Source organism: Eleutherodactylus coqui, chromosome 2 (assembly GCF_035609145.1).
Source record: "Eleutherodactylus coqui strain aEleCoq1 chromosome 2, aEleCoq1.hap1, whole genome shotgun sequence".
Taxonomy (NCBI): Eukaryota; Metazoa; Chordata; class Amphibia; order Anura; family Eleutherodactylidae; genus Eleutherodactylus; species Eleutherodactylus coqui.
In genome coordinates, this window is record NC_089838.1 from 60,101,503 (window position 1) to 60,127,691 (window position 26,189).

General features: G+C 44.3%; 1 protein-coding gene across 2 annotated transcripts; it reads left to right on the forward strand.

The window, feature by feature from the left end:
* The first annotated feature begins 1,788 nt into the window (after positions 1 to 1,788).
* On the forward strand, positions 1,789 to 26,189 carry HNRNPAB (heterogeneous nuclear ribonucleoprotein A/B). Of its 2 annotated transcripts, none has more exons than XM_066591041.1 (9): positions 1,789 to 1,962; positions 2,086 to 2,275; positions 12,052 to 12,220; positions 12,660 to 12,818; positions 19,308 to 19,439; positions 21,228 to 21,324; positions 22,294 to 22,449; positions 22,571 to 22,653; positions 24,124 to 26,189. In XM_066591041.1, exons 2-8 carry the CDS (start codon positions 2,118 to 2,120, stop codon positions 22,639 to 22,641), a joined length of 942 nt encoding a protein of 313 aa, XP_066447138.1. In that variant the 5' UTR covers positions 1,789 to 1,962; positions 2,086 to 2,117; the 3' UTR covers positions 22,642 to 22,653; positions 24,124 to 26,189. The 2 variants fall into 2 exon arrangements, with proteins under 2 accessions (XP_066447138.1, XP_066447137.1); XM_066591040.1 differs by having other exon boundaries at positions 1,790 to 1,962; positions 2,086 to 2,314.

The window sequence follows — 26,189 nt, forward strand, 5'->3', positions numbered from 1 at the left end:
TTTCACACCATAAAGTGAACGATCCCATTTAAATCAATGGGTTCTATTCACTGCGTATTGCGCAAATACGCTTGTGTGCAGACGTTATTGGGATGGCTTCACATGGATCTATTTGCGTGTGCAATATGCAATGAAGAGAACTAATTGATTGCAATGGGTTCGTTCACAGGCCCGCATTTCGCGAGCGCATTTCGGCCGTGCAAATAAAAAAAAAAATATGGAGAATGTTTTTTCTGCATATTTGCGCATCAAATATCCCAATAGACGTCCATAGACGGTGCGCAATTCGCATGCAATAGGCAAGGAAAAACACTGCGTAATTGCGCTGGAAAAAGAACACATCTTGCGCAAATGAATATGCCTGGCGGGCAGAAAAAGTGCAGCAAAATACACCGATATGCATGGAAAAAAGCCACGTTCAGTGTTTTTAGGCAAGCGAATGCACGATTTGCGTACACAAAAAAAAAACAGTAAAGCACATGCAAATACGCAACAGCATTGTGTAAATGCGCATCAGAGGTTACATTTTTGTGCGCGCTATTTCTATTTTTACTGTACTGTCTGCGGTGTCCCGCACACTGCAATGACTAATTAGCCTAATTAGTCTCATGTATTCTCTTACGTAAACGTGCAGGAAGATAGAACATGCTGCGTATATTTTTGCGCATGCAGAATATGCGCTTGTGAACGGAGTGAAATCAATGGATTCTATTGACTGCGTATTGCGTGCGTAAATATGACGGTTTCACTCAGACCGGCTTCATATGAGCCTAGTTGTAGACGTAGAATGTAGAGAATGGAATCCATCGATTTCCGTATTTTGTGTGCAGGTTTTGGTCGTGAGCAACAAAAAAAATAGAATATGTTCTATTTTTCTGCCCCAAAGATCCCCATAGATGCCAATGGCGGCGCGCACTACGTAAGGAGATGCGTGAAACACTGCGTCACTGCGCTGGAAAAAGTCATTTCGATCGGTACGTCTTTGTCTGCCGCACAAACGCGCATTTTGGGTGCGCATATAGTACAGTAAGACACACCGATGCGTGCGCAAAAAAAGCGCCATTCTGCAAAAAAATCAGCGCTCTGGCAAATGCAAATACGCCTGCGCTGGTGTGAATCTACCGCGAGGCTGCCTTCACACCTGCGATAAAAGCACGTGACGCCAGTGCCAACGCAGAATTCTGAAACCCCCGCTGCTCAGTGGCTTCATTCCCATCTGCGATGTTTCCTCCCATGTGATTTTGCATTAAAAAACAAATCGCTGCCTGCCCCATCTTTCGGCGGTTCACCTTTTTTTTTACGTTTCCCTACGGCGCCTCCTTTGTATCGCGTCGCACAAACATGCGATTTTAACATTAGAAACGTCTATGGTGAAAAAACTGTGCAAGCAATTCGTAAGCGGCCGCGGTCTTCTTGCAAGAAAAGCATCTCCTGAGCAAACATTGCTAATTTTTTTTATTTCCACGGCGATATTGCTTTCACCTGTATGAAGGAGGCTGAAAAAAACACACACAAAAAAACCCCGAAAGCGAAGTAAAATAATCCTCCTCTCTAAATACAATCGCCGTCCCTCCACCCCGCTCCGCCACAATAGTCCGCGCCGCCCCACCAGCAGACAATAAGACCTTCCCCACACAGCCGTCCAGTCAGAGCAAGTCTCGCGATAGAACGCAGTCCGCCGCCCCTCCTTCCAGCCTCTGCAGTCCACCAACCAATCGCGACGCTCGATCATCCCACATTGTCTGGGCGGCGGCCAATAGCGTGCGGCGTTGTTCAGCGGTGAGCCGTTCCGGATTTATAAAGGTAGCCACGAGTTGGCATTCTCACGAGAAACCATTTTGGAGGAGGCAGGCGCTTGTAGGGCTTCCGTGCAAGGGCGAGCGGCGTCTTCTTCTCGAGCTGTCAGGAACCGCGGAAGGCCGAGTCTTACACCGACGCTTCACCCCCGGGACTGTTTTGACGGTATATATCTCTTCCTAGAGGCGCCATTTTTTCCTCTCTCCCTCCGCGGTCGGCGCTGGCTGCGTGCGCCGCGTCATTCACGTGCCGTGCGTCCTAACGCTTCTCTCTTCTTCTCTTTTAAAGACGCGATTCCTCTTGTTTGCTCGATTCTAAACATGTCAGAGACCGAGCAGCAGTACATGGAGACCTCCGAGAACGGCCATGAGGCTGCCGAGGGGGACTCCGCCGACACCAAACAGTCCGTGGCGACGGTAGGCCAAAATGGTTCCGAGGGTGAGCAGATCAATGCAAGCAAAGCGGAGGAGGACGCAGGGTGCGTACCTGATATTTCTCCCAGTATAAATCAAGCCGCGTAAGTTGTCCGAGCTCTCCTCTGGTAACTGTATGTATATCACGCTGCCATGTTCCATCCTTTGTTCCCCTGCTTTTGTTGGCGCCATCTGCTGTAGGGGGAGGGCGGGGAGGGGCCTGGTGTGCGGGGCTGCTGCAGGTTCACTGCTCCCCGGGCAGACAGCACTGCCATCCGGGCTGCAGCCCTCATTATGGTGGATGCATGCTCCCCGCATGAGCGTTATTACCCCTTCGCAGGGAGGGCCTTGTGTGCATTCTACTTCATTCTACCCAGACTTATTCTTCTTATTAAAGGGCAGACACCTTGCAAAAAACAAAAGTTTAGGAACTCCCAGATGCGTCTCGTGTTGCCCGTAGGCCTGGCAACCAAGTTGTGCCGGAGTAGTCCTTTCTCAGGTTACGGCGGCCTGCGTGGAAAAGCGAGTAGTACTGCAGTGATCTGGCGAAGAGCAGGAGATAGCGAGAGCTACTTGGGGGAGAACTGGGTTTTTGTTAAGGCCTTGTTTACCAGGTGTAAGGGCTTAAAACGGGTGATTGATTATAAAATTACAAATTGATTACAAAACAAAACCATCAAATGTTTTGTTCCGGGTTTTTTGCGCACTATTGCTACACACAAGAAGAGGTCTCGCATGTAGCTTTGAAATTTTTTTTCTATTTTAAAATGTGCCAGGAAAGATGGTTTTGTGCAAAATTAAACGCAAAAATTTTTTTGACTTCATGCGCAGATTCGCTACTCCGTTTCTGTGGACGGTGAGCAGATTTGTGCATGTACTCGCCTGTTTAAGCCTTACGGACTTATTTAGCTGCCAGTGGCCATGCATATTTTCCCTTTAATCTGGGTGCATGCGTAATTCGAGAGAACACCCTGTTGTTGTTTTTTTTTTTTCTCTCTCACATGCGTGTTTTGTGTGTGCTGCAACATGGGAGATTGTACGGCACGTTGCGTGCGCAAAACCTGCACACGTGATGCGATGTGAGCAGACTTTAAATTCACATTCGGGAAAAAAAATCATCCTGGTCTCTGATTTATGATGCAGATTTGCGACTTTTTTGTTTTAATTGCCATTGATTTGCACATGGATTAGCTGCTATTAAGGGGGCTGATTCACATGCACGTTTCCATCAGACCGGTCAATGGGCACATGCCAAGGATTTTGGCCTTAAATCTGCAGCGTATGAATTATGGCGTGGATTTCCACTAAACAACGGTATGCAGAGGATGTGGATTTCTGCTTGCAATTTGTAGAAAACAAACTTACATGCCGACACTAAGAGCACCCATACAGGGGAGGCTGTGAACCAGGGGTGCAGTATCGCTTGCACACCGCGCCCCTCCCATTTTCTGGGACCACATGTTTTTAGCAATTAAGAGAGGAAATGATTTTGCTGCTCACTAGGGCATTTCAGTTATAAGCGGCAAAATGCCCCTTTTCTGTAACCCCCTTTAAGGGGGCCTGTCCTCATGTTTAAGCCCTATAAACTACATTACTGCGCTCACTGGGGGCTGTTTCATGCTCACTTAGCACCACCCGTTCCTGCACGGTCACAGTGAAGTTTGGTGTGCGCACCCAGCGTAACTTTTCTGCTGGCTGCGCTCTCCCATAGAGATTAATTGGAGACTGCACTAACATAGCTGATGCCAAGTGTCACTGTCGGTATGCCAAGCTCACGGGGACAGTGCAAGATCGGGGCGTCTGAGTATGAAACACGGCTTCTTGTTACCCTACATTTGAGCCCCATTCTGTGATAGGTTGGGAGTTTACTTCTGAGACTCGCTTATTAGATTTAACACATACTGTCAGGGTATTCTCTAATATGACACATTTGTGGGATATTAAGGGGGTTATTGCTATAGACTAAAGATAAAAGCCCTTCTGCATGCAGTAAATTAACAGCTAGCGATATACTTGCCTTCCTTACCGTTCCTGCTGTGTCCCGCGACGCAGCTTGATCCTCTGTGTCTGTTTACAGGCTGCTGTCCTGCCCAGTTTACGTGATGTCACAGGCACTGCAGCCAATAACAGCTCAGCGATCCAACGCCTCTGTTGGTTGCAGCGCCTGTGGCGTCACGTAAGCCGGACAAGGGGGAGGTGAGTATTACTACTGCATGCGGAAGGGCTTCTACCTATAATCTATAACTGACAATCCTTAGGTATTATTATTGCCTTCGAAAGTGGCAAAATCTGAAAATGCAGCCTTTAGACCAACTTGTGCATGCTTGTTATGCTTAAATGTTTTGAAGGGGGTTTGTGTAAAAGACTGTTTTAGTAATGGTTATGCAGCCTTATATTTTCCTACCACCATGACATTTTGAAGATCTGTCTGATCGGAGGCAGGCTTCTGCCTCCAACAGCGGCTTTAGCACACCCCATCGATCAGGTGCGCTAAACGCAAAAAATAAAACGGCGCTCGAAAATCATGGCTTTGAAAGCGCCAAATTCACGCACATGTCTGCGAGTCTCCTTTGAAATCAATGGGGAGTGTTTATACCACGATTAAGTTAAGGAAAAACCGTCTGTGTGGCCTAATGAGTATGAAACCGCTCTCAGAAAATAGTTAAGGGGTCCAAATGTGATCCCTTTTTAAATGGCACTGTATAGGTCTTGCTCCTCAGATACAGCTAGCCACCTTGCTGTTCATGGGTTTTCTCATCATACTTTCCTGTATGCCCATGACGGCACCTATAAGAGAGCCCACTTCCCTTTGGGCAGGAAATGAGACCCTCTCAGATCTAAATGCGGGGGGCATCCTTTACCTCTAAAGTTCTGGTCCATAGGACAGGTTGTAAGATGCTGAGTTAGCGGCTGCTTTTTCAAAGATTCCTCCACATCTCTAAAGGTGGACTGTTGAGCTTCAATCCGAAACCCGATGGCATGAGAGGTTGCCTGTCCGGTGCAAGTCTCCACTGGGCTGCCCTGTTTCTAGAGGTCAATAGAAGGTTCTTTTAGCCTCACAGGATCCTTCTGCAGATGCGGGAGATCCCCCTGCGTGGTGCAGTGTTCCCTGTGTTGCTGCACGTGAACCAGAGCTGATTGCTGTATGCGACCCTCCTAGTTTATGGTTCATTTAGACGGGACGAATGTCTGGCAAATAATGCCTGACACTCGCCCCCGCATACGCTCGCTCCTGTGCTCCTGCGTGGGCGCTAGTATCACTGGCTCGCTCAGAGCGGCCAGCAGGGGGCAGGGAGGCTGCAGGAGTTTTCTCTCCTCGGGCTCCCCCACCCCTCTCCATTGACTTAACATAGTGGCCACTCAGTACTAAACAGCCGCTATTTACACTGAACGATCATCATTCAGCTTATTGTCCATCGTTTATGCATCATAAACAATGAACTATGAGCTGAACGATCATCGTTCAGTGTAAATAACGGCTGTTCAGTACTGAACGGCCACTATGTTAAGTCAATGGAGAGGGTTGGGGGAGCGCAAGGAGAGAAATCTTCTGCCACTCCGCTGTGAGCCAGCTATACTAGCTCCTATGCAGCAGCATGAGTGAGTATGTGTAGGGACAAGTGGCGGCCACTCGTACAATACGCACTCCTATGCAGACGGCCGCGCGACATCTCGCGCGGTAAACAAACCGCAGCATGTCCTATTTTTGTGCGGAGCTCGCACTCACCCGGCTCCGGTCTGCACATGCGCCGGCTGCGCGGCAGCCGGCACATGAAAGAGTCGGGGCCGCCAGGCGCGGGAGAGTACACGCTCGTCCCTGCAGGCTCTCGGGTCGGGTCCCGCGGCGAGAATTCTCGCTGCCGGATCCGACCCACTCGTCTGCAGGCGGCCTAAATGGGCATTTACCCGGTGCTTCCATCAGAAGATGCAGTTCAGGTGTGTACTAAGCTGGGCGACTCCTAATAACCTGTCTAGAGCTGGAAGGGAAACAAGTGCTTCCTGCGAGAATCTCCAGCTAGTCCTCAGTGGGACAATATTGCATAAGGGATTGCATTCCACCTTTGCTTCAACACCACAAGAAGAGGAAGTATATAATTCATTTATATATTCAATATAGTTGGATCCTGGGGACTAACAAGACTGCCCATCTGGTTGTGTGGCTTGGTTTCTGCATCAGCAGTATCAATAATTTTGTTTTTCAAATCTGTAAGATAGTTTCTTGGAGTTTTGTTAGTACTATTATTGGTGGGCTCTCCACTTTAATGGACGTTTGGCCATAAGTAGAATAGTAGTTGAGGCTAGCAATCACCCCTAATTATCTAGTTAAAGGGGTTGTCCCGAGGCAGCAAGTGGGTCTATACACTTCTGTATGGCCATAATAATGCACTTTGTAATATACATTGTGCATTAATTATGAGCCATACAGAAGTTATAAAAAGTTTTATACTTACCTGCTCCGTTGCTGGCGTCCTCGTCTCCATGGTTGCCGACTAATTTTCGGCCTCCGATGGCCAAATTAGCCGCGCTTGCGCAGTCCGGGTCTTCTGCAGTCTTCTATGGAGCCGCTCGTGCCAGAGAGCGGCTCCGTGTAGCTCCGCCCCGTCACGTGCCAATTCCAGCCAATCAGGAGGCTGGAATCGGCAATGGACCGCACAGAAGAGCTGCGGTCCACGGAGACAGAGGATCCCGGCGGCCATCTTCAGCGGTAAGTATTGAAGTCACCGGAGCGCGGGGATTAAGGTAAGCGCTCCGGTAAACTTTCTTTACTTCCCTGCATCGGGGTTGTCTCGCGCCGAACGGGGGGGGGGGGGGGGTTGGAAAAAAAAAACCCCCGTTTCGGCGCGGGACAACCCCTTTAAGGCTGCCTGTCCACGGGCAATTGTTAATTGCATTACCTGCGGCGATAATCCGGCCGCAGGTAACGCAGTGAACGCTTTCCATAATGCTGCTATGGGAAGCGCAGCCGCGAAGAATTATAGCTATTCTCCGCTCGCGGTATCTAAATTGCGGCATACCGTGATTCCCCACAGTTAGCCTGACAGCGCCCCGCCCCCGCATCCCCGTGATGGAATATCGCTGGCGATATTCATAAACTGCTGTGGACAGGAGGGCATTAATCTCTCATAAGTGCTGTCATATGGGGGTGAGGTAAACAAGATTACCTAACGTCCATTTAGACAATAATCGCTCAAGCGACTTTAGCGCGATCATCGTTGTGTCATTTACAGTGCAAGATGATCGCTCAAGATGAGCAATCACCTTGCACTGCCAGTGGAGGATGTATAAGACAAGCAGGGTGTCCCCGCTTGTTTTCTGCATCCCGCTTGTTTTCTGCATCCCGATGTTTTCTGCATGGAGCACCTGGCTGTTATACAGCCGAGCGCTCTGTGCTGGGTATGGAGAACAGAGCTGCACCGCTCTGTTCTTGATACCCAGCCTGTTATCAGGGAGTGGGATACAGCTGAAACTATAGTATCAGCTGTATCCTGCTATGAATCCCTGATGAGGCTCATCGTCTCTCAGCAGGCTGAAAGATGGCGATGAGCGACGGGGTAACGAAAACTGCATGATGTGTGTGCAGTTACACACAACGATTATCCTTCAGAAGCCATCTTTTGAGTGATAATCGTTGCGTCTAAATGGGCCTTTACTTGTCCGTTTTTCATGAGCCTATGACGGCACAGCTAGTTCTCCCCCTTCCCAATGTGTTAGTCAGTAGTAAAAAGAAAAACCTGAATAAAATAGAAAAGGGCCTCAAATAGTCCATGGATCTTGCTACAGAACTGAGGAGGTGAAGAGTGTCTTTTAGAGAGATCTGGGAGGTTCTGGTTTCCTGTCCAGAGGGAGGTGGGCTTCTTCATAGGGGTTGTCACAGGCTTATAGGAAACTGATTACCAGTAATCTTGTTTATGGCATATCCAGTTTTTCTCTAGTCTTTCTGAAAAAAACTGTCTAAACACATGTTCTCAGTATCGTGAAAAGAAAGCTGTATCCTTGCACAGTATACCATGATACTAAATCTTCATGATTTGCTTCCCTGCAGGAAAGTGATACATTGTGGTTTAACCCCTTAATGCCACAGGATGTAAGTTTGTCTAGGAAGGCACTTAACGCCCTGTGGATGAAGTGGGCTGAGAAGTGAGCCTGCAGCCGGAGCCCATTGTGACTGATAGCTGGCCTCATTGTGCAACCGGAGGGATCGATGAGAACATTGAGCCCCACTGTTAATCCCTTACATGATGTGATCAATGTACATGGTTCATAGAGGGAGCACACTCCCTCTGTAATGTTGTTCGCACTCCGTGATGTAATTGTGGATGATGATGCCTTGCAGTACAGAGGTACTACATTGCATTATCATAGCTTTTATGGTTCAAGTCCCCTACATGATCATAAAAAAATAAATACGGTGTGAAAATATATTTATTTATTGTGTAAAATATAGTACCAGCCCATGCAGGAAATATTTATCATGTCACTTCTGCTGTGTAACACTGACTGTAAAGAAAAAAATGGCAGAATTGATTTTTTTTTCTTCTCCCTGCCTTACAAAAAATGTTTGTTTATAATACATGTACTCAGAAATGATACAAATAAAAACTACAATTTGCCACACAAAGCGAGCCCTCATATGGCATGGGGGATAGAAAAATAAATCATGACTTTTGAAAAGGAGATGAAAATCCTCCAAAATCATTGTCCTTATGGCCAAAATAAGCTGTGTTCTTAAGGGGTTAAATTTGCAGTCTTATTACTTCTCACAGCTTGGTGTTTAACAGTTTTTCTTTTTCATGTACTCTAAGCAATCATTTGAGTTTATTCAACAATATAAATCACCTTTGTATAACATGGAGACTGTCACTCACCAAATCCTGATGTATCTTTAAAGACTGTCCCCAGCTCTCTGTACCCCTATCTGGGGGCAGCACAAGGTAGAGACGGTCACACTGATTACAGTGATAAGTCTGCTGTGTGGATCTGTGCAGTAGTTTCTGAGAAACTTGCCTTTTATCAGTAGCAGCACATGTATAAAGGACTACTTGAAGTAGTCCTGGATATTGATGAGCTGCAGCTAGCCACACCCTCCTCACCCTTCAGCCACTGATTGACTGCTGTCTGCCTATTACTGGCCATAGGTGGAGAGCTGCCAATCAGTGACTGGAGGGTGGGGTGGGTGTGGCCTGCCTGCAGCTCATGAATATGCAGGACTAGTGTCTGGCTGCTATTAATAAAATGCAAATGTCTCAAATTACTGCACAGATCTATACAGCAGATAGATCACTAATCAGTATGACATGCATTACCGTATGGTGTTCTCAGTGAGGGCTGCAAAAAGATGGTGACAGATTCCCTATTTCATATGAACTGTGACATGATGCAGCATAGCCCGGGACCAGGGATGGGACTTCAGGCAAATCCATAGCTGTTTCATCCTGGCCTCTGACATTGAATGACAAGGTTGTGTATACCTTAATGTCCTCTCTTTACACTTATACACATGCACTATCCCTTTCAAAATATGCAGTGTTAAAACACTGCCAAACTCTTAACTCCTTTCATAGCCTATATCAAAGAAAAGCACCGAGATCATTAGCCTTCAAACAAAGTGGGCCCAGACTTGCTTTTCTCAGGATCCACTGTCTCCAAAAAAGGTTTTTTATCTCATCCCAATAGAGACCCGTACCCTTTCAATAATGACAGGTTTTAAAATGCTGGTATTGAGCGAGAAGGCGGACTGGATGTTGAGAAGCAAAACTCTGGGCTCATTTGGTCTGAATGATCTTAATCTTGTGTCTTTATATAATATGATGAAAGTCATCTGAATTTGTGCAAGGATGTAATCTTTTTAGCAAATTGTATATTTTAAAATGAATCATGCACATGCACATGCTAAGTGTAAAGTAGGCTGGCCTAATAAGGACATGTGACCTTGTTTCATGTGTGAGGCAAGAGAAGTTGTCTAGTCATGTCTCTGGTCCTGGGCTATGCTGTATCATGTCTGAATTGATATAAAGTATATCTGGATCTGATGTGTGCAGCAGTCTTTGTGTTATGGACTGTGGAGACTTATACAGAGGTGCTTTGCAATAGAAACATGTTTTTTCTTAAATGGTTTTGTCACCGGAGAAAACAAAATTTCTATACTAACCTATTCCTCTCCCGTCGGTCTTCTTACCGCAGCTTCTCCTCACTAATCTTCTACTGGCTCCTCCAATCCCTGGGGTCACATCACCTCCAGCCATCCTGGTCCTGTTATGCAGCGTCCATTCTCAGCATTCTGCTTCCTGCAGGTCAGTGAATGCTAAGTCACTAGTGATTTAGTGTTCACTGGCTAGCAGGAAATGCCGAATCCTTGGCAGCCTGCTTCAGCGCGCAGGCTATTGACGCAACGGTGCATGTGTGGTATCTCGCTGTAAGAGTTTATATAGCATATGAACACTGGAGTGGGACACAATGCATGTACAGTTGCTGCTATAGCCCAGTCTGTGCACTAAAGCAGGCTACTGGGGATTCAGCATTTCTTCTTAGGCAGTGAACACTACATCACTAGTGACGTACTGTATGCTGACCTAGACTCCACATAACAGAAGAGGAACAGTCTGGAGATGATGTAACCCCGGGGACTGGAGGAGCCAGGAGAAGATGCGATAAGAAGACTGCCTGTTGAGGAATAGGAAAGTGTAAACAAAAAATAAAATAAAAATTCTAATGACAACCCTTCTAACTTCACTATAGTCACTGCAGTGTCATTCTGTGCCCTCTAAGACAGGATTCACACTAGTAAGCAAATTGAACCCAAGATCCTTGGGTACAAATTGCATTAGACAGCATTCATCCGTCGGACATGTTGCCATTTCCCCTTTCCTAATGGAACATCTGTCCACATAAAAAAAGCACTTGTGTGTAGCCTAATTGGCTACAATGGATCAGTATGTTGTCCATGAAATACATGGACCAACTATACAATCATGTGAGTTAGGCCCTAACAAAGCATTACGATACAAGAGGTCTACAAGAATTCAGTGTACCAGCCTGGACTCTTTAGTGCTTAAAGATTGCTTGAACTTTCACAATTATGTTAAACTCATAATTCAGATGAGAATGGGGTTCTAATCTTTTGGATGTAAGTTTTCCTTAAAGGGGTTGTCTATCCTTAGGACAGATAATAAGGGGTTGGCCACCCAGGACTCCCTCTGTTCAGCTGCTTTCTTGCCCAGTGCGCTGAGCGGATTTCTGCAGACAACACTGTTCCCATCGCATGTAGCGCTACAAAGTCGCAGTATTGCCGCGAGAAGACTCTGCAATATCGCACAGACCAGTGATGCGATATTGCTGCTATTTTCTCACAGCTGTCACCCGTGTGAAGGAGCCCTAAATGTTCTAGCTTGATAAATTGCAACACAATGTACTCTGTACTGGATAGCTGTGCTCCAGTCTCCTGGACTATAGATCAGGATTGCTGTTACCTGGGCGCACAATTTCCAAGGCTTTGCAGCAGGAGGGGCTTGGATATGATTTTTTTTTTTTAATGATTGCATTAACCATTGCTTACCTGCTCATATCACAGACATGACTAACTTTTTTGTTTTCTTTAAAATGGTATCCTAGTTAACTGTATATCTATCTCACTGCTGAAATATGTTGTATGAAACTGAAAATCAAGTCAGCCCCTGTCATGGGGGTTTCTAATGCAGCATCATTTCCTACTAGAGTGTATGAACACTTGTTTTGGGGGGGGGGGGGGAATTCTAAAGATGTAAACCTTGTTTTGTGCCTTGAAGGAATCTGAAGGCTTTCTGCTAATCCTTAGTGTTCCCTAAACTGATGCAATTTATTCTAGGAAAATGTTTGTTGGAGGTCTCAGCTGGGATACAAGCAAGAAAGACTTGAAAGATTATTTTTCAAAGTTTGGGGAGGTGTCGGATTGTACTATCAAGATGGACTCCAATACAGGCCGATCTAGAGGATTCGGCTTTATTCTGTTTAAAGATGCTACAAGTGTTGACAAGGTTTGTTGATTATGGGTTGTCAGGACTTGGTGGGAATGAGCTTCATGGTAATACATGTTAGCCTAGGTCTTCTGCTCATGGGTAGAATACAGGCTGTCAGACGTACTTGTGCTCTGCGGACACGCTTGTATGGCAGCAGGGGGTTGATATTCTCGGTACCCTATCTTTTTAGAAGATCTAGTATGTAAATGCTAGCTAATTCTCGTGATATTAAATTACTGGGCTATACACACATTACTTTAGTGTTTGAAAATAGATCGACTCAAATTTTTAGTGCCTTTGTACAATAGGAACAGCAAAGTGAGAATTGTGAATAAGTCTTTATTGCTTGCGCATAGTAGCCTCTTAGGAAAGTTCTGCCAGTCGACATGTACATGAGCTGGAAAGCTTCCTAATGCTCTAAACTGTTCAATTCCTGTTACAAAACTCTGAATTTCAGGTTCTGGAGCAAAAAGAACACAGATTGGATGGAAGGCTGATTGATCCTAAAAAGGCAATGGCAATGAAAAAAGATCCAATAAAGAAAATATTTGTTGGTGGATTGAATCCAGAGGCCGGAGAAGACAAGATAAGAGAATATTTTGTAACTTTTGGAGAGGTATGATTTTTGTAGTTTTCAAATAAACTAGTAGCTCCTTGTGTACAGCTAAACCTACCCATACAGTAGAGATGTGTGTTTACTGCTAGAACAGGATGCATTAAAGCCGGCTCTTGTTGCCACTGGAAAATGTCTGGATAATGTTCAAAAAGGCAGCGAATATAGCAACTGGGTACATCTGTATGAGGATTGTTTGGGCATTATACCTATTTTACAGAAAGTTTAGAAGAAAAGTGGGATAGGAAAAGTTGTTCTTGTGGCCGGAAGTTGGCTTAAAATGGATAAATATAAAAATCGCACTTAGTGTGGTGGTTTCCAGGGCGCCCCTCCCTCTCGATTTTACCATAGGTTTCTCTAGGAATTCTAAAAATGGTCAAGTCACAAATCAAAGGAATCCTTGGGCTGCTTCCCACATGCAATTCCACAGCATTTTTGCTCCATGTGGAAGTCTGCACCATTATGCTGTGAGGGAAAATCTTTGCAGACTTCACAACTGCAGCATGTCGGCTGTGGATTTTTGGCTGCAGAATTCATCATATGAATTGCATAAGGTATATTCCTCATGCAAGCATTGCTGGGTGTTTCAGGCACAAGCACTGCTATGAGATGTCTTTTGCCGTGCTGCAGAATTCACACTAATATTGCACAAAAAGTGAAATTGGTAGCAAAAATCCAGTGTAAATTAACGCTGCTGATCTGCATATTTAAGCTGCAGATTTACCGCTTGGTGAGACTAATCTTATCTGCTGTGCTGTTAGTCAACACGGCAGATTCTTCACATGCAATTCTGCTGTGCAAATGCAAATCTGTCGCCCAGTCTGTCTTGGCACACAGATGTTACTGTCTGCTTATGTTGGGTGAAGGTGTAACTTTGAGGGTGTATGGTTTAGTGTGCATGGTCCTTGGTGGCAATCTGACAGACCACTGGGGGAAATGCTGCATAGTTTGTTTTACTGCTAGCAGCTGGTTTGAGATATGTAATGAGGGGAAAAGACTGCATACAGAAAAATCTTTAAAAGGGTTGTGTGCCATCCACTGATCAAGCTTCCGGATACGCCATCAGTAGTTGGACGGTGGTCCACCGCTCAGGAGCCCTGTCCATCTGCTGATCATTTGGCTTGCTGTCCGTGCAGCAGGGCAAGACATTGTTGTTAGCAGTCAGCACAGATAGTGCATTTGCCAGCTTCACTTCCATTGAAGTCAAAGGGAGAGCAGTGCTGCTACAGTACAGCACATTCAGCCCTGACCAGGAAGGGGGCAAGAATGTGCCACAGCATCTCTCCTGTCTGCTTATCTGTCCTGCGGGACAGACTAGAAGCTGATGGGTGAGGGTTCTGTGCAGCAGACCCCGTCCATCAAATGACTGCACGAGTGCTGACATCACCATTAAGGTAGTCAACGCTTCGTCTATGTGAAGCACTGAGCAGGGAGCGTTTACACAGGAAAACAAGCTGATGATCCAGCAATTTTATTTTTTTACGCTGACAAAAGTCAGCTTAAAAACCCTGTCAACAAATAGTGAGTGATTTTCTGTGCACTTACACTGCATGATTATCACTCATTCGTCCAATTTTGAGCAATAATCGTCCTGTGTATAAATGGCCCTTAAGGAAACCATCCTGATGGTGAAGAGGCATTTTTATTTTGTGCTGTACAACTTTCTGCAAACCTTTATGCTTTTTTTTTTAACTTGGAAGAATTTTTTGTTTAATTTGCATTCTCATCTTAAAGACAAATGGGTCAATTTTTGAACCTTTTGTCTTTTACAAAAAAATTGTAAAACAAAAAGCTTTCCAATTTGCTATACTTGGAGCCCTAAATTAAACTACATATATAGCTGTACACTTCAAAAGTTAAACTATTTTATTCAGACTGCCAATCTGTGTGTCTGGTGGTGAGTATTACTGTACAGTATCTCCCCCATCTGGTGTACAAATTGGCCGTGTGAAAAGTCTCAGCCCGTTATGGGGTGGTGTGCTACCCAAGGACTATAAAGATGCAGACAGTCTGACGGCCCATATTTCATAAGCTCCAGTTTAATAATTTCAACCATTGTGCTGTTTAGTAACCTAGTATGTGAGTCTGAAAGACACATTTCCATCCATATCTGCTTATTCTGTAATGTTGATCCAGAGGAATAGGAAAAATCGTATGAGGTAGAAGCTGTCTGCAGAATAGCCCCGATTAAGTCCTGCAATTACTCGTCCATTCACAAGCGTATTGTGTGAAAAATACGCTGCCGCACAGAAATCCTTATAGCGTCTATAACTTAAGTAGAACCAGCTGTTTTCTATTCTGAGCACCAGATGCATGTAAACACCCCCCCCCCTTTGTTTTTAGCTCCCATAGGTCAAGACCTATCTTGACAAAAATCTGCAGCCAAAAACTGTCTGACTTGTCAGCGTGATTTTTTTTCTTTTAATTTCTCCTTTGCCATGTGCCCAAAAACCGTCCACGTGAACTTATACATTAAAATCCAATGCTTCACATTGTTGCTATTTTTGGCCGTCGTTTTATCGCGACAAGATAGCTGTATAAAGGCTTGTGTAAGAGGCCTAAGTTACTTGCCCACCTTTGAACCTGCTCAAACGTTAAAATCTTTCCAGAGTACTGGTGCCCAGAATTGTGCACTAGATTCCATGGTCTACTGCCCTAGTGTCAGAGAGAAGTAGGGCTTCACACTTGTGTTTAGTGTATGACACCTAAAATAGGATTCCATATACCTAAGCTCCCTATTTAGGGATTGTGCAAACATTGCTCGAAGTTGTAATGGTTCTGTGTAAATGGTCAGTTTATCATATAGACTTAAATTGCTCCACATTATGTATGTACATCTAGTATTTCAGAAGTATTTTACTGTGATATTATATTTGGAGCGAACTTTCACTGCATAGCGTTGCTATGGAAAGCGTAGCCCCTATCCACGAGCGGAGAATCGGTGATTCTCTGCTCGTGGCCGGCAAATCGCAGCATGCTGTGAATTGCCGCGATTCTCCCCGGTCAGCCTATCTGTCAACTGCTTTAAAGGGGTTGTCTCGCGAAATCAAGTGGGGTTCAGCACGTCTGTATGGCCATATTAATGCACTTTGTAATATACATCGTGCATTAAATATGAGCCATACAGAAGTTATTCACTTACCTGCTCCGTTGCTGGCGTCCCCGTCTCCATGGCTCCGTCTAATTCTGAGGTCTTCTGGCGTTTTTAGACGCGCTTGCGCTGTGCGGTCTTCTCCCTTCGGCTCTGCTCAGCAGCATTGGCGTTTTGGCTCCGCCCTTGTACGCGTCATCGCGTAGCTCCGCCCCGTCACATGCCGATTCCAGCCAATCAGGAGGCTGGAACCGGCACACGTCATGGGGCGGAGCTACGCGATGACGCGTACAAGGGGGCGGAGCCAAAATGCCGATGCTGCCGAGCAGAGCCGAAGGGAGAAGACCGCACAGCGCAAGCGCGTCTAAAAACGTCAGAAGACCTCAGAATTAGACGGAGCCATGGAGACGGGGACGCCAGCAACGGAGCAGGTAAGTGAATAACTTCTGTATGGCTCATATTTAATGCACGATGTATATTACAAAGTGCATTAATATGGCCATACAGAAGTGTATAACCCCACTTGCTGCCGCGAGACAACCCCTTTAACAATGACTTCTCCAGGTTCAGTATAAAATGCCACTTGTAATGGTTATTACAGTCTCTGAATTGGTCAGCCCCTTCATGACAAGTGTCCTTAATTCTTGGTAGAACACCAGTTTGCTGTTAGAAGCTGCTGTCTGGCTAAGCATCACATTTACAGCAGTTCATAAGTTTTCCTGAGGAATCTTGGTCCGTTTGTCGTGGCCTCCAGTTCACCAATCTTTGCTTGTGTGCTGCAAGCCCACCTTCAAATTCCACCAACTACTTCCTATGGAGTTTAAGTCAGGTGACTGACTGCCACTGCAGAATCTTCAGGACTACTTCTGAAACCAAGCCATGGTGGCTTTTGAGATATTCTTGACATGGTCCTGTTGGAAGGTCTGACACCCTCTTAGTATTACTTATTTGAGTCATCATGCCCTCTACACACAGCAGGTTTCCAGTGCTGGAAGAAACTAAGCCCTAGAGCATCCCTGAGCCTCCACCATACTTCACTGTCGCAGGGTGTTCTCCTTAACGTATGCTCAATTCCTTTTCCAGAGATACTGCTGATCCATAAATGTCTTTCATAGCTTTGCAACAGAATCCCCAAACTTCAGTGGCTTATTTATATAGTTCTGCTCACATTGGAGCTGATTTTTCTTATGCTATTTGGATCCAGAGAGCTGTACAGCTTGTATTTCAGACATAAAGTCCTTCAGCGTTTAGTATGCACCCTACTGTGCACACAGACATCAGTACCTGCTGCCACCCAACCTAATGGCAGGTCTTTGCAGCCACTTGAGGGGTTTTGACTCCTGCCACCTCAGCAGTCTGGTGGCAGCTGATGGTTTCCTGTCACATATAGGTAGTGTGACCAGTGTGCCTTTAACTTTGAGCTTGTGAAGTGTGCCTCCAGCTGTATCTCTAGGGGCACTCAGTGCCTCAGTTATCTTTTGAGTGCTTCTATTCAGAATAATTCTGAGATTGCAATAGTGATAGGCATTTTACATTGACTAAAGAAGCAATTGTTGTGAATGCAGCCTAAAATGGCTCATCTGTTGGAGGCTGTCCAGAACAGTTTAGGCCCCACTAACATCTGAACCCTGAAGTCCTGACCACTCTGGGCTTCAAACAGCAGAGAATCAGCAAATTTGGCGAATCCAACTTGCAACTGTACGACATAATGTGTTGCAACTGGGAATGCTGTTACCTTTACAAAGCGACCCCATGTCTGGTGACCAATATGGTTTGGTACCATTTAGAAATAAAGTATTTCAAGTAGCGTGAAATTGAAATACTGCAATTTAGCTATTTTTGGGATGTTTTGTTTTTAGTGTTCAGTGTGGTAAAAATGACGTAGAAATGTCATTTCATGGGTCAGTATGTTTATGGCAATACCAAACGTATATAGTTCTAATTTTACAGTCTAAAGAAAAGGGCTTTTGTTGGCATTTTCTGGCACCCATAACCTTTATTCTGTTGGTGGGCCTGTGTGAAGTTTTATGTAGGACAAGCTGCAGAATATGTATGTGCTATGTAAATAGGGATTTAAAACTTCATTTATACAGTCACTTTTTGTTGACCATGTCTCTTGATGGGCTGAACTCCATGATGGCATAGACTGCCTTCACAAGGCCTGGGGCTGCTATGGCAGTTTAACATCGCCATGCATCTAGTCAAGCAATTTAAAATACTAGTCAGCGCCGACCGTTCCATGCTCCACCCTGTCCGATGTTTGTCTGATTGCATAAAGGTGTGTGTTCGCACTGCAGATTTTGGCACAAATTGTGCCAAATCTGTGTTCCATTTGTTTGAATGGGAATCTATGTTGCTCTGTTCACGGTGTGAATTTTTTAGTTGCAGATTTAACATCTGCAATGCAGAAAAACAAGTGATCTGCTGTTAATGCAGGATCCACTGTAAGTTGCACACATGGATTTTGCCCATTCATAGGAGTTAAATCTGTGTAGACCTACAGCAAAATGCATGGCTTAGCCACAGATTTCTACTGCGGTTTGAGGCAGTCCCTTGGAACAATCTGCAGTGGATTCTGCCATGTAAAAATCCAAATCAGGTGGTAACGTGAATTGGCTAAAACTACTTGGGGCACTATTACATGAGCTCTAGTGCCTGAATTTTCCTGGCTATTGCTGAATGGCACCCGGCAATTGACGCAATTAACGAGCTGGAACAGCACTAACTGCCAGGTGTCGCCCGCGCTCACAGGTGTTGCCCAGTAGACAGGAGAACGGAAGTGTTATCGTCTGCCACTAGTGCTTGTGTACTAGTGCCCTTATGGCACACGTTTCACTAGTAAGGTTTCAGTTTAGACAAGCTGACTTATGGTTCAAGTGAATTATGTAATGGTTCGGGCAGCCTGTTTATACAGGCAAATACATCGTTGGCTCATTTAAGTGAATGAGCGACTGAACGATCTGTAGTCTGATGGATTAGTGAACGAGCAAACTATTTACTCCTGCATAAAATGAATGATTAACCAAAAGTGAGCAATTATCGTTCATCCGCTCACTGGCTGTGTCTAGACTGAATGATTGTTTGAACTTCCCATAGAGAGGAGAGCCAGCAGTGGAAATGGCAACACAATTGACATTCCGCCGGCTCTGAATTTGGCGCCACATGTCGGTTTAAGCGCTGCTTGGCCGCAGCGTGCGAACGAGATTTTTGCAAATATTGTCCACTTCGCTGATTTATCCCCGGGATTAACATTGCAGGTGGAATTCAATGCAAAGTCTGTACAGCAATTCCACCCTGTGTGAACCTAGGCTAAAAAGTTCTGAAAAATTAAGGCGAAGTTTGCATAAACTGAAATCATTTTGTGACAGTTGCAGCTTTTAAAGTCTAAAATATGATTTCAGATTGAAGCTGTCGAACTTCCAATGGACCCAAAAACCAATAAAAGAAGAGGATTTGTCTTTATTACATTTAAAGAAGAAGAACCTGTAAAAAAGATTTTGGAAAAGAAGTTCCATAATGTCAGTGGTAGCAAGGTAAATATATTCCTTAATTGATGGATTTTCCCAAGATGTTCTTATTTCCTAGGTTTAATAAGGGTCTGCCATTGCAACTCCCACCAATCACAAGAACTGGTGCCGTGCCTCATTTGAATGGAGCTGCAGTCAAGCATATTCTGCTGTTCCATGGGAGATGGCAAAGCATCATACTTCACTTCCTTAGTCCCATAGCTAGGAATGGAGCAGCTGCTCTGTTCATATGAGGGAACATGGAATCAATCTCCGGTGATTTGTGTGCGGCAAGTCAGATCCCTACTGATCAGTTATCCTGTGTCCTGCAAAGGATATTTTAAAAATTGATTGTGCCAAGCTATAAAGGTATGGACCTAGTTTTACCAGTAGATCTGAGCATGCTCCACTATAAAATGTGCCAATGTTAAGATTAGACTTTGGTTTAGTGCGCATAAACTAGACGCTTGCCTTAAAGTACACAAGATTAGTGGTGTAGGCTTGGTTTTGCTAGTGTATCTATTAGTGACCAATGTCTGAAGATTGTCCAAGGGGGCTCAGTGCTTCTCACAACACCCCTTGAAATGTCCTTTCACCTGGAATTTGGCTGAAATAATTCGTGTGAATACAGCGTAAATGGCTTATTGGTGGTTTGAAAAATTTCACCCAAGCTGAGAATTTCTCATTATGCTGCTTGAGTTATCACACACTAGGTTGCGTTGACTATTCTAAATGCCATTTGGAAAGATCTGGCTACAAATAAACTTCTACAGCTGCTCAATGGAGCAAGAATCCATGCAATTCACTGAAAGGGGACCAAATCAATAAACACTTAACTACTATACTGATGCAAAACACATAAGCAAGTACAAGCACCAGTAGCTACCCTCCAATGCATGGTATGCATGTGAGTTACTCAGTATTTTGCACCTGAACTACATCCCCATGTAGCATTTGCCTTTGCACACTGCTAAAAACTGGTGTTTGTAATTGCCAATGTCTGCTTTTGTAAGTGTGGCTGTTTTTTAGTTTGTTTTTTTTTCTCCCCAAATAGTCGTTATATATCCACCATGCTCATTTAGTGTTGGTGTGTTCCCATGGAGCATTTGTGGCAGATAGGGATCTGTCGTGAATATGCACATAGATTTGGCTATGACATGGATACTAAATTAGAACTACGTCGCAGATTTCCATTGAATTTAAAGGGATGTAGTAACAGAAGACTTCAGTGCAGAATTTGCACCAATTAACATTTTATTGGGGTCCTTTGCTTGTGCATAAATTAGTTTCTTAATTGTTCAGTGTGCATTGGTAATAAAACTTGTTTGTCCCAACCCCCCCAACTTGCAGATGAGTTCTATAGGCTTGGATAAGCTTAATGTTTTGAGGTAGGTAGCTGCGTTTGACTAAGGACGCCTACAGATGGCTGGGTCGGATCCGGCAGTGAGAATTCTCGCCACGGGACCTGACCCAAGTTCCTGCTGAGAGCAGCGCGCTCTTGCCCGTGCCCCGCAGCTCCGGATCTGTCATGTGCCGACTCATGCGCAGTACTGAGCCGGCGGCGGGTGAGTGACGTTTCGCCCCGCACAGAAATGGAACATGCTGCGGTTTGTTTGCCGCGTGAGATTTCTCGCAGCCAAACTGCAGCCGTCTGCATAGGATTGCGTTTGTTAATGCAATCCTATGCAGGCTTACATCGGCGGAATTTCCGCCTGTCTGCAGGCGGCCTAAACATGAAATACCCCAAAAACTCAACTAAATGGTCTATCTCCCTATTATTCTGTTTATGAAACTGATTATTTTTATTTTTCTTAGTGCGAGATAAAGATAGCCCAACCAAAAGAAGTATATCAGCAACAGTATGGTGGTCGAGGAGGCTTTGGTGGTGGCAGAGGTGGACGAGGTGGAAAGGGTATGTATTGTCAAGGAATGTAATGGTTTAATCCCTTAATGGTGCATTGCAGGGACTATATCATTCTCATAAACCACTATGCTAGTAGGGCACAGCAACGCTGCAGATATAGCTCTGCTCATGCAACCAATTACAGGTACGAACTAGATTGCTGAACTGTTCTTGGCTCCCAATGCCATCAACTGGCATCTGAATTTAACAAAGAAAAGCTGCAGATTTTTTGAACAGGATTTGCTTTAGACCAATTAACTTGAATGGTGAACTCTTCTACAGCGTTTCTGGAACATGTGAACACCCCCTAAAGATGGCTACAGTTCATCTGTTGTAATGTAGAGATGGACAAGAATGTGACTGAAGCCAAATGCCTATAGTACGTGCATTATGTTAGCAGCATTTTGTTCTCCATTGAACAGTCCTCTTTGGTCTGTTTCGTGTAATGCCTGTCCCGTCTGCCATTTTTATCCAGGTAAACACTAATGGCATAGTCTTTGGAAACTTGAAACTGAGCAAGAGTGGCACAGGAGAGGAAATCTAAGTGTGAAATGTAATCTATGCAAGGTAGAATAGTACTTAAGACCTCAGAGGGCAGCGGTATTTGCAGTCCCTTCAGTTGGACTAATTTGCCTTTACTCACATAAATAGATATAACTATTAGTTGTTAGTATTTATAGTACCAGTGTTTGTGGTGGTGCAATGTGCTACTTATAATGGGATGTCATTCACTATAACTCGCTGAAGGACCTGTGACAGTTGGACTTGGTCAAAATATTGAAGGACCCGTGATGGCACCATGTGATCAGGGGCAGAGCTCCAGTGATTCAGCTGCTTGCTGAGGTGTAATCATGGCTGGGATGAATGGCCTATGATGACATTACCATCATGTGATCAGGGCGGAGCATGTAACTCACGGACAATTGGTCATTAGTACTTTGAATAGATGTTTATGTACTGACAAATGTCTTTTCTTAGGTCAAGGACAGAGTTGGAATCAAGGATACAACAATTACTGGAACCAAGGTTATGGCAATCAAGGATATGGCTATGGCCAACAGGGATATGGTGGCTATGGAAGCTATGACTACTCTGGATATGGGTATTATGGATATGGACCAGGCTATGATTATAGTAAGTGTCAGTAATCAATCAATACAAAAAAAACTACTAAATTCTTTATTGCTAACTGTTAAGTGGTGTAGAATCTGTTTACCAAGGCCTTTATTTTTTCTTTTTTTTCCTCCTTTGATAGGTCAGGGCAGTGCAAATTATGGAAAAGCTCCTAGACGTGGTGGCCATCAAAATAACTACAAGCCATATTGAACATTTCTTCAGGTATGCACTGGTCAAACTGCAAGGTAGCATTAACCCGTTAAGGACACAGCCTATTTTGGCCCTAAGGACAGTGTTTTTTGGGGAGGAAAGGGGGGGGGGGGGTGTAAAGGTATCATACCTTCCACTTTTATTTTTCTGTCAATGGCCATGGTTTCTGCATGAACAGTTTTATTGGTACCTTTTTGGGTACTTGTTTTCTCTCAAAAAAAAAAAAAAATATATCAATTCCCCCACCACCTTCCCAGTGCATTAATCATGCAGCATAACTGACATGCTTTTTTTTTTTCCTGTGTGGCAGTACAATTAAGACAATGGCAAAAAAGTCTTGTTTTTTTTTTTCCTTTCTCCCCCCACACTGCACAAACTTTTTTTTTTGAGAAAAAAAAAATTCTACATTGTTTCAAAGTCCCTTAAATTTTTTCTTTTTCCATGGACTGAGCTCTGAGGGCTCTTTTGCGTGAAGAGCTGTCTGTGTTCCATTTTTAGATACGTGCAGCTTTTGTGAACTTGTTTTGTTTAAGTTTTTTTTTTTTTTTTACTGTGCAGGGTAAATGTTCAAACTATTGTACTATCGTTATAGGTAAGATACCAAGTGTGGGATTTAAAAGAAAAAAAATCATGCAAATAACACAGTGCACAACTATTTACAATTTTTATTATGCCCCTGTAAGGGACCTGAACCATAGCAGCTATAATCGCTATGATATTGCATCGCAGGACTTCTGTATTGCAATGCATTATCACTTACAATAGCGATCATAGGCCATGGCAGGCTTGGACACCAGCTTCTGGCGTGAAGGACTGATGACATGCGCAGAGGAAGCACATTCCCTCTGGAAAATCTTTGCATGCCGCGATCTAAATAAATCACGGTATGTTGGGGGCTAAAAGACAGATCTGTGTCTGATACAGCGGGAGGCTGACTATCTGAAGCTTCTGATTCTGGATGTGAGTTTACTCATTAAGTACACCACTGCTGGGACGTAAACTTACATCCTGTAGCGCTAAGGGCTTACTGGGATTATTCAGTTTGAAGATGAAGTGCTGAGCCTTGGGATAGGCAATCAATAGCTGGTTGGTAGGGGTCTGTGCTTTAAGACCCCTGCTGATCAGCTGTTCACCAGGCTGCTGCTCTGTACACTTTGCAGTGGTCCAGCATGGTATTGCAGGGACAGCTCCAATTCATTTCAATACAATGTCATGTCAGACCACTGCAAAGTATAAGGAGCGATTTGCTTCCAGCTCTGTCTATTGGCACAGTGGCCTGGTGAACAGCTGATGCCCCAGATGGCAAGTCCTGCTGATCAGCTATCAATAACCTATCCTCAGGATAAGGAAGATTGTCAGCCTTCAGAGCTGGGGATTATCCCATTAATTTTAGTTTGCATTCACTTAGGCTTGCCTGTCTTGCATACTGTGCAAACTGGATATTTTGGCTTGTAAGAATCATATTATCTATTCAATCACTAGGTAAAGACAGCTGATCTGGGGGTCTGCTTAAAACTGCAGCTCTGCATCTAGGGACTGCCTCTTGGAGTTAAGTGTGGACTCTTACTCCTTTTGTACAGAAGGCCTCATCCTAGGGAACCAGTGTCAACTTTCACCTTTTTATTTTGTATTGTTTGTGTCATACATTTCCAGATTTGGAAGTGTTAATTTTACTGTACTTTTTGGTACCTTTTTGGATTCTAATGTATTGTAAGGTATTTTACATGTGCAAATTCACCATTACATTTTTGAAGCTATCAAAGCTTTTGAAATAAAAACAACTTTGAATAACCTGTGTCAGCTTATGGTTTGAATGTTAAAGGGCCACTCCGGCGAAAACACTTTTTGTTTTTGTTTTTTTCCCCAATGTTCCTGCCCCTCACCTGATTGCCTAATGCACTCTGGAGGTCTCCTGTATATTGCAGTCACTTCCATGCAGTGCAGCCTCCTGTCTGATCCTTGTCAGACACTATCTTGATATTGCTTTCACGGTTTATCCCTTCATGCATCAGCACAGCATAACATGAGCAGCTAGAGCCAGCACAATCTCTGCTACACTATTACCCTCCATATTCTATATTTAACTAAGCTACAGACCTTAATTATGCAGCCAGGAGTATCAGCTGTGATCTCCTCTATTATAACTGTATGACCGAGCTGAGTGATCAGTAACTATTTTGATAGCATTATCTGCCCCCTCTAAGCAGTTTCTGTGGTAGAGTCCACACAGACTGAAACTGACTAGTTTTGAGAGGAACATAAACAGAAGTAAATCTGAGCTGGTCAGAATTGAATTCATGTCACCCGAGGAAGAGCCCAGGAGTTACAGGTAGAAAGGAAACAAAGGTAACACTAGCTGTCATGTATATACTGGGGGGGAGGGGGGCTAGCTACATAATGAATGAGAACTTTCACCGGAGTGGCTCTTTAAAGGGAACCTGTCACTAGCTTTATGCTGCCTGAACAGGCATAGTCACTGCAAACATGTTTGTATCCTGAAATGCTGCAGTTTTTTAGAAAAAATGCTTTGAAAAAATTGCCTGGCAATGGAGATAGAAGTTATGGGTGAAGCGCACTGGCTTCTTGCCACCAAGATCTGCTATATTGACAGGTCTCATAGTGTGTGTCTGTATAGGGAGAGACTTGTCAATCTAGCAAACTAAAGCAACAGTATTTAAGGCTTAGACATCTGTTTTGTTTTGTTTTTCAGCCTGTTATCTTGCAGTATTTCAAAGGGAGGCAAACAAATGAGGTAAAGGCATTTTCCTCACTTTAAGAAAATTCCTTACCCACTGTCAAGCTGGGCAATCGGAATAACTCCCTAGAACAACGACCCTTCTGAAGTAAACTAGATACTTCTAGTGGGGAGACATTGGCAGAGAGCTGCCCCTGTGACTCCTATAACTGTTGCTGGCAGACTTCTAGGGTATGTTCACATGTAGCGGAACTGATGTAGAAATTCTGCACCTTTTTTGGTCCAGATTTTGATGTGGATCTGCAGTAGACTTCAAGCCAAAGGGGTAAGATCTGCTGTGGCTCCATATCAAAAACAAAGCAAATCTTGCTGGGGACCTACACACAAATGTGCCATGTGTGAAAGTACCTGAAAATAGTGCAGATTTTGACTTTGCGGCTCAGCAGGAGATTTTGCCCTTTTCCGATTGAAGGAGTGAAATGTGCTGCTGATCTGAATCAAAATGGCACTTGTGATGCTGTTTTGATGCAGACTTTCCACTGTGAAAAATCAGCACCATTTCTGCTACATATGAACATACCCTTTAAAAGTGCTTTTTCTGAAACCATGCAGCATGTATGGTTATTCTCACTGAAATGCTGCAGTGTTTGTATGTTTGCAGTGTCCATACCTGTTCAGGCAGCATGAATCTAGGGATGGCTTCTCTTTAAGTGCATGTTAAGACTGGTTGACTGGAGACCACTTCTGAGTTAAACCGTCACCAGGGTTGAGGACAGTGAGTTATTTTGGAAAAGTATTCCATAATATAAAGGACTAAAGTTTATTTGAAATAAAGTTAACTCTGTACTTGTCA

Coding starts and splice junctions, on each gene's coding strand:
- HNRNPAB (XM_066591040.1), top strand. CDS start 2,118: ATGTCAGAGACCGAGCAGCAGTACATGGAGACCTCCGAGAACGGCCAT. Junction 12,819..19,307: donor ATTTTGTAACTTTTGGAGAG/GTATGATTTTTG, acceptor ATATGATTTCAG/ATTGAAGCTGTCGAACTTCC. Junction 19,440..21,227: donor ATAATGTCAGTGGTAGCAAG/GTAAATATATTC, acceptor TATTTTTCTTAG/TGCGAGATAAAGATAGCCCA.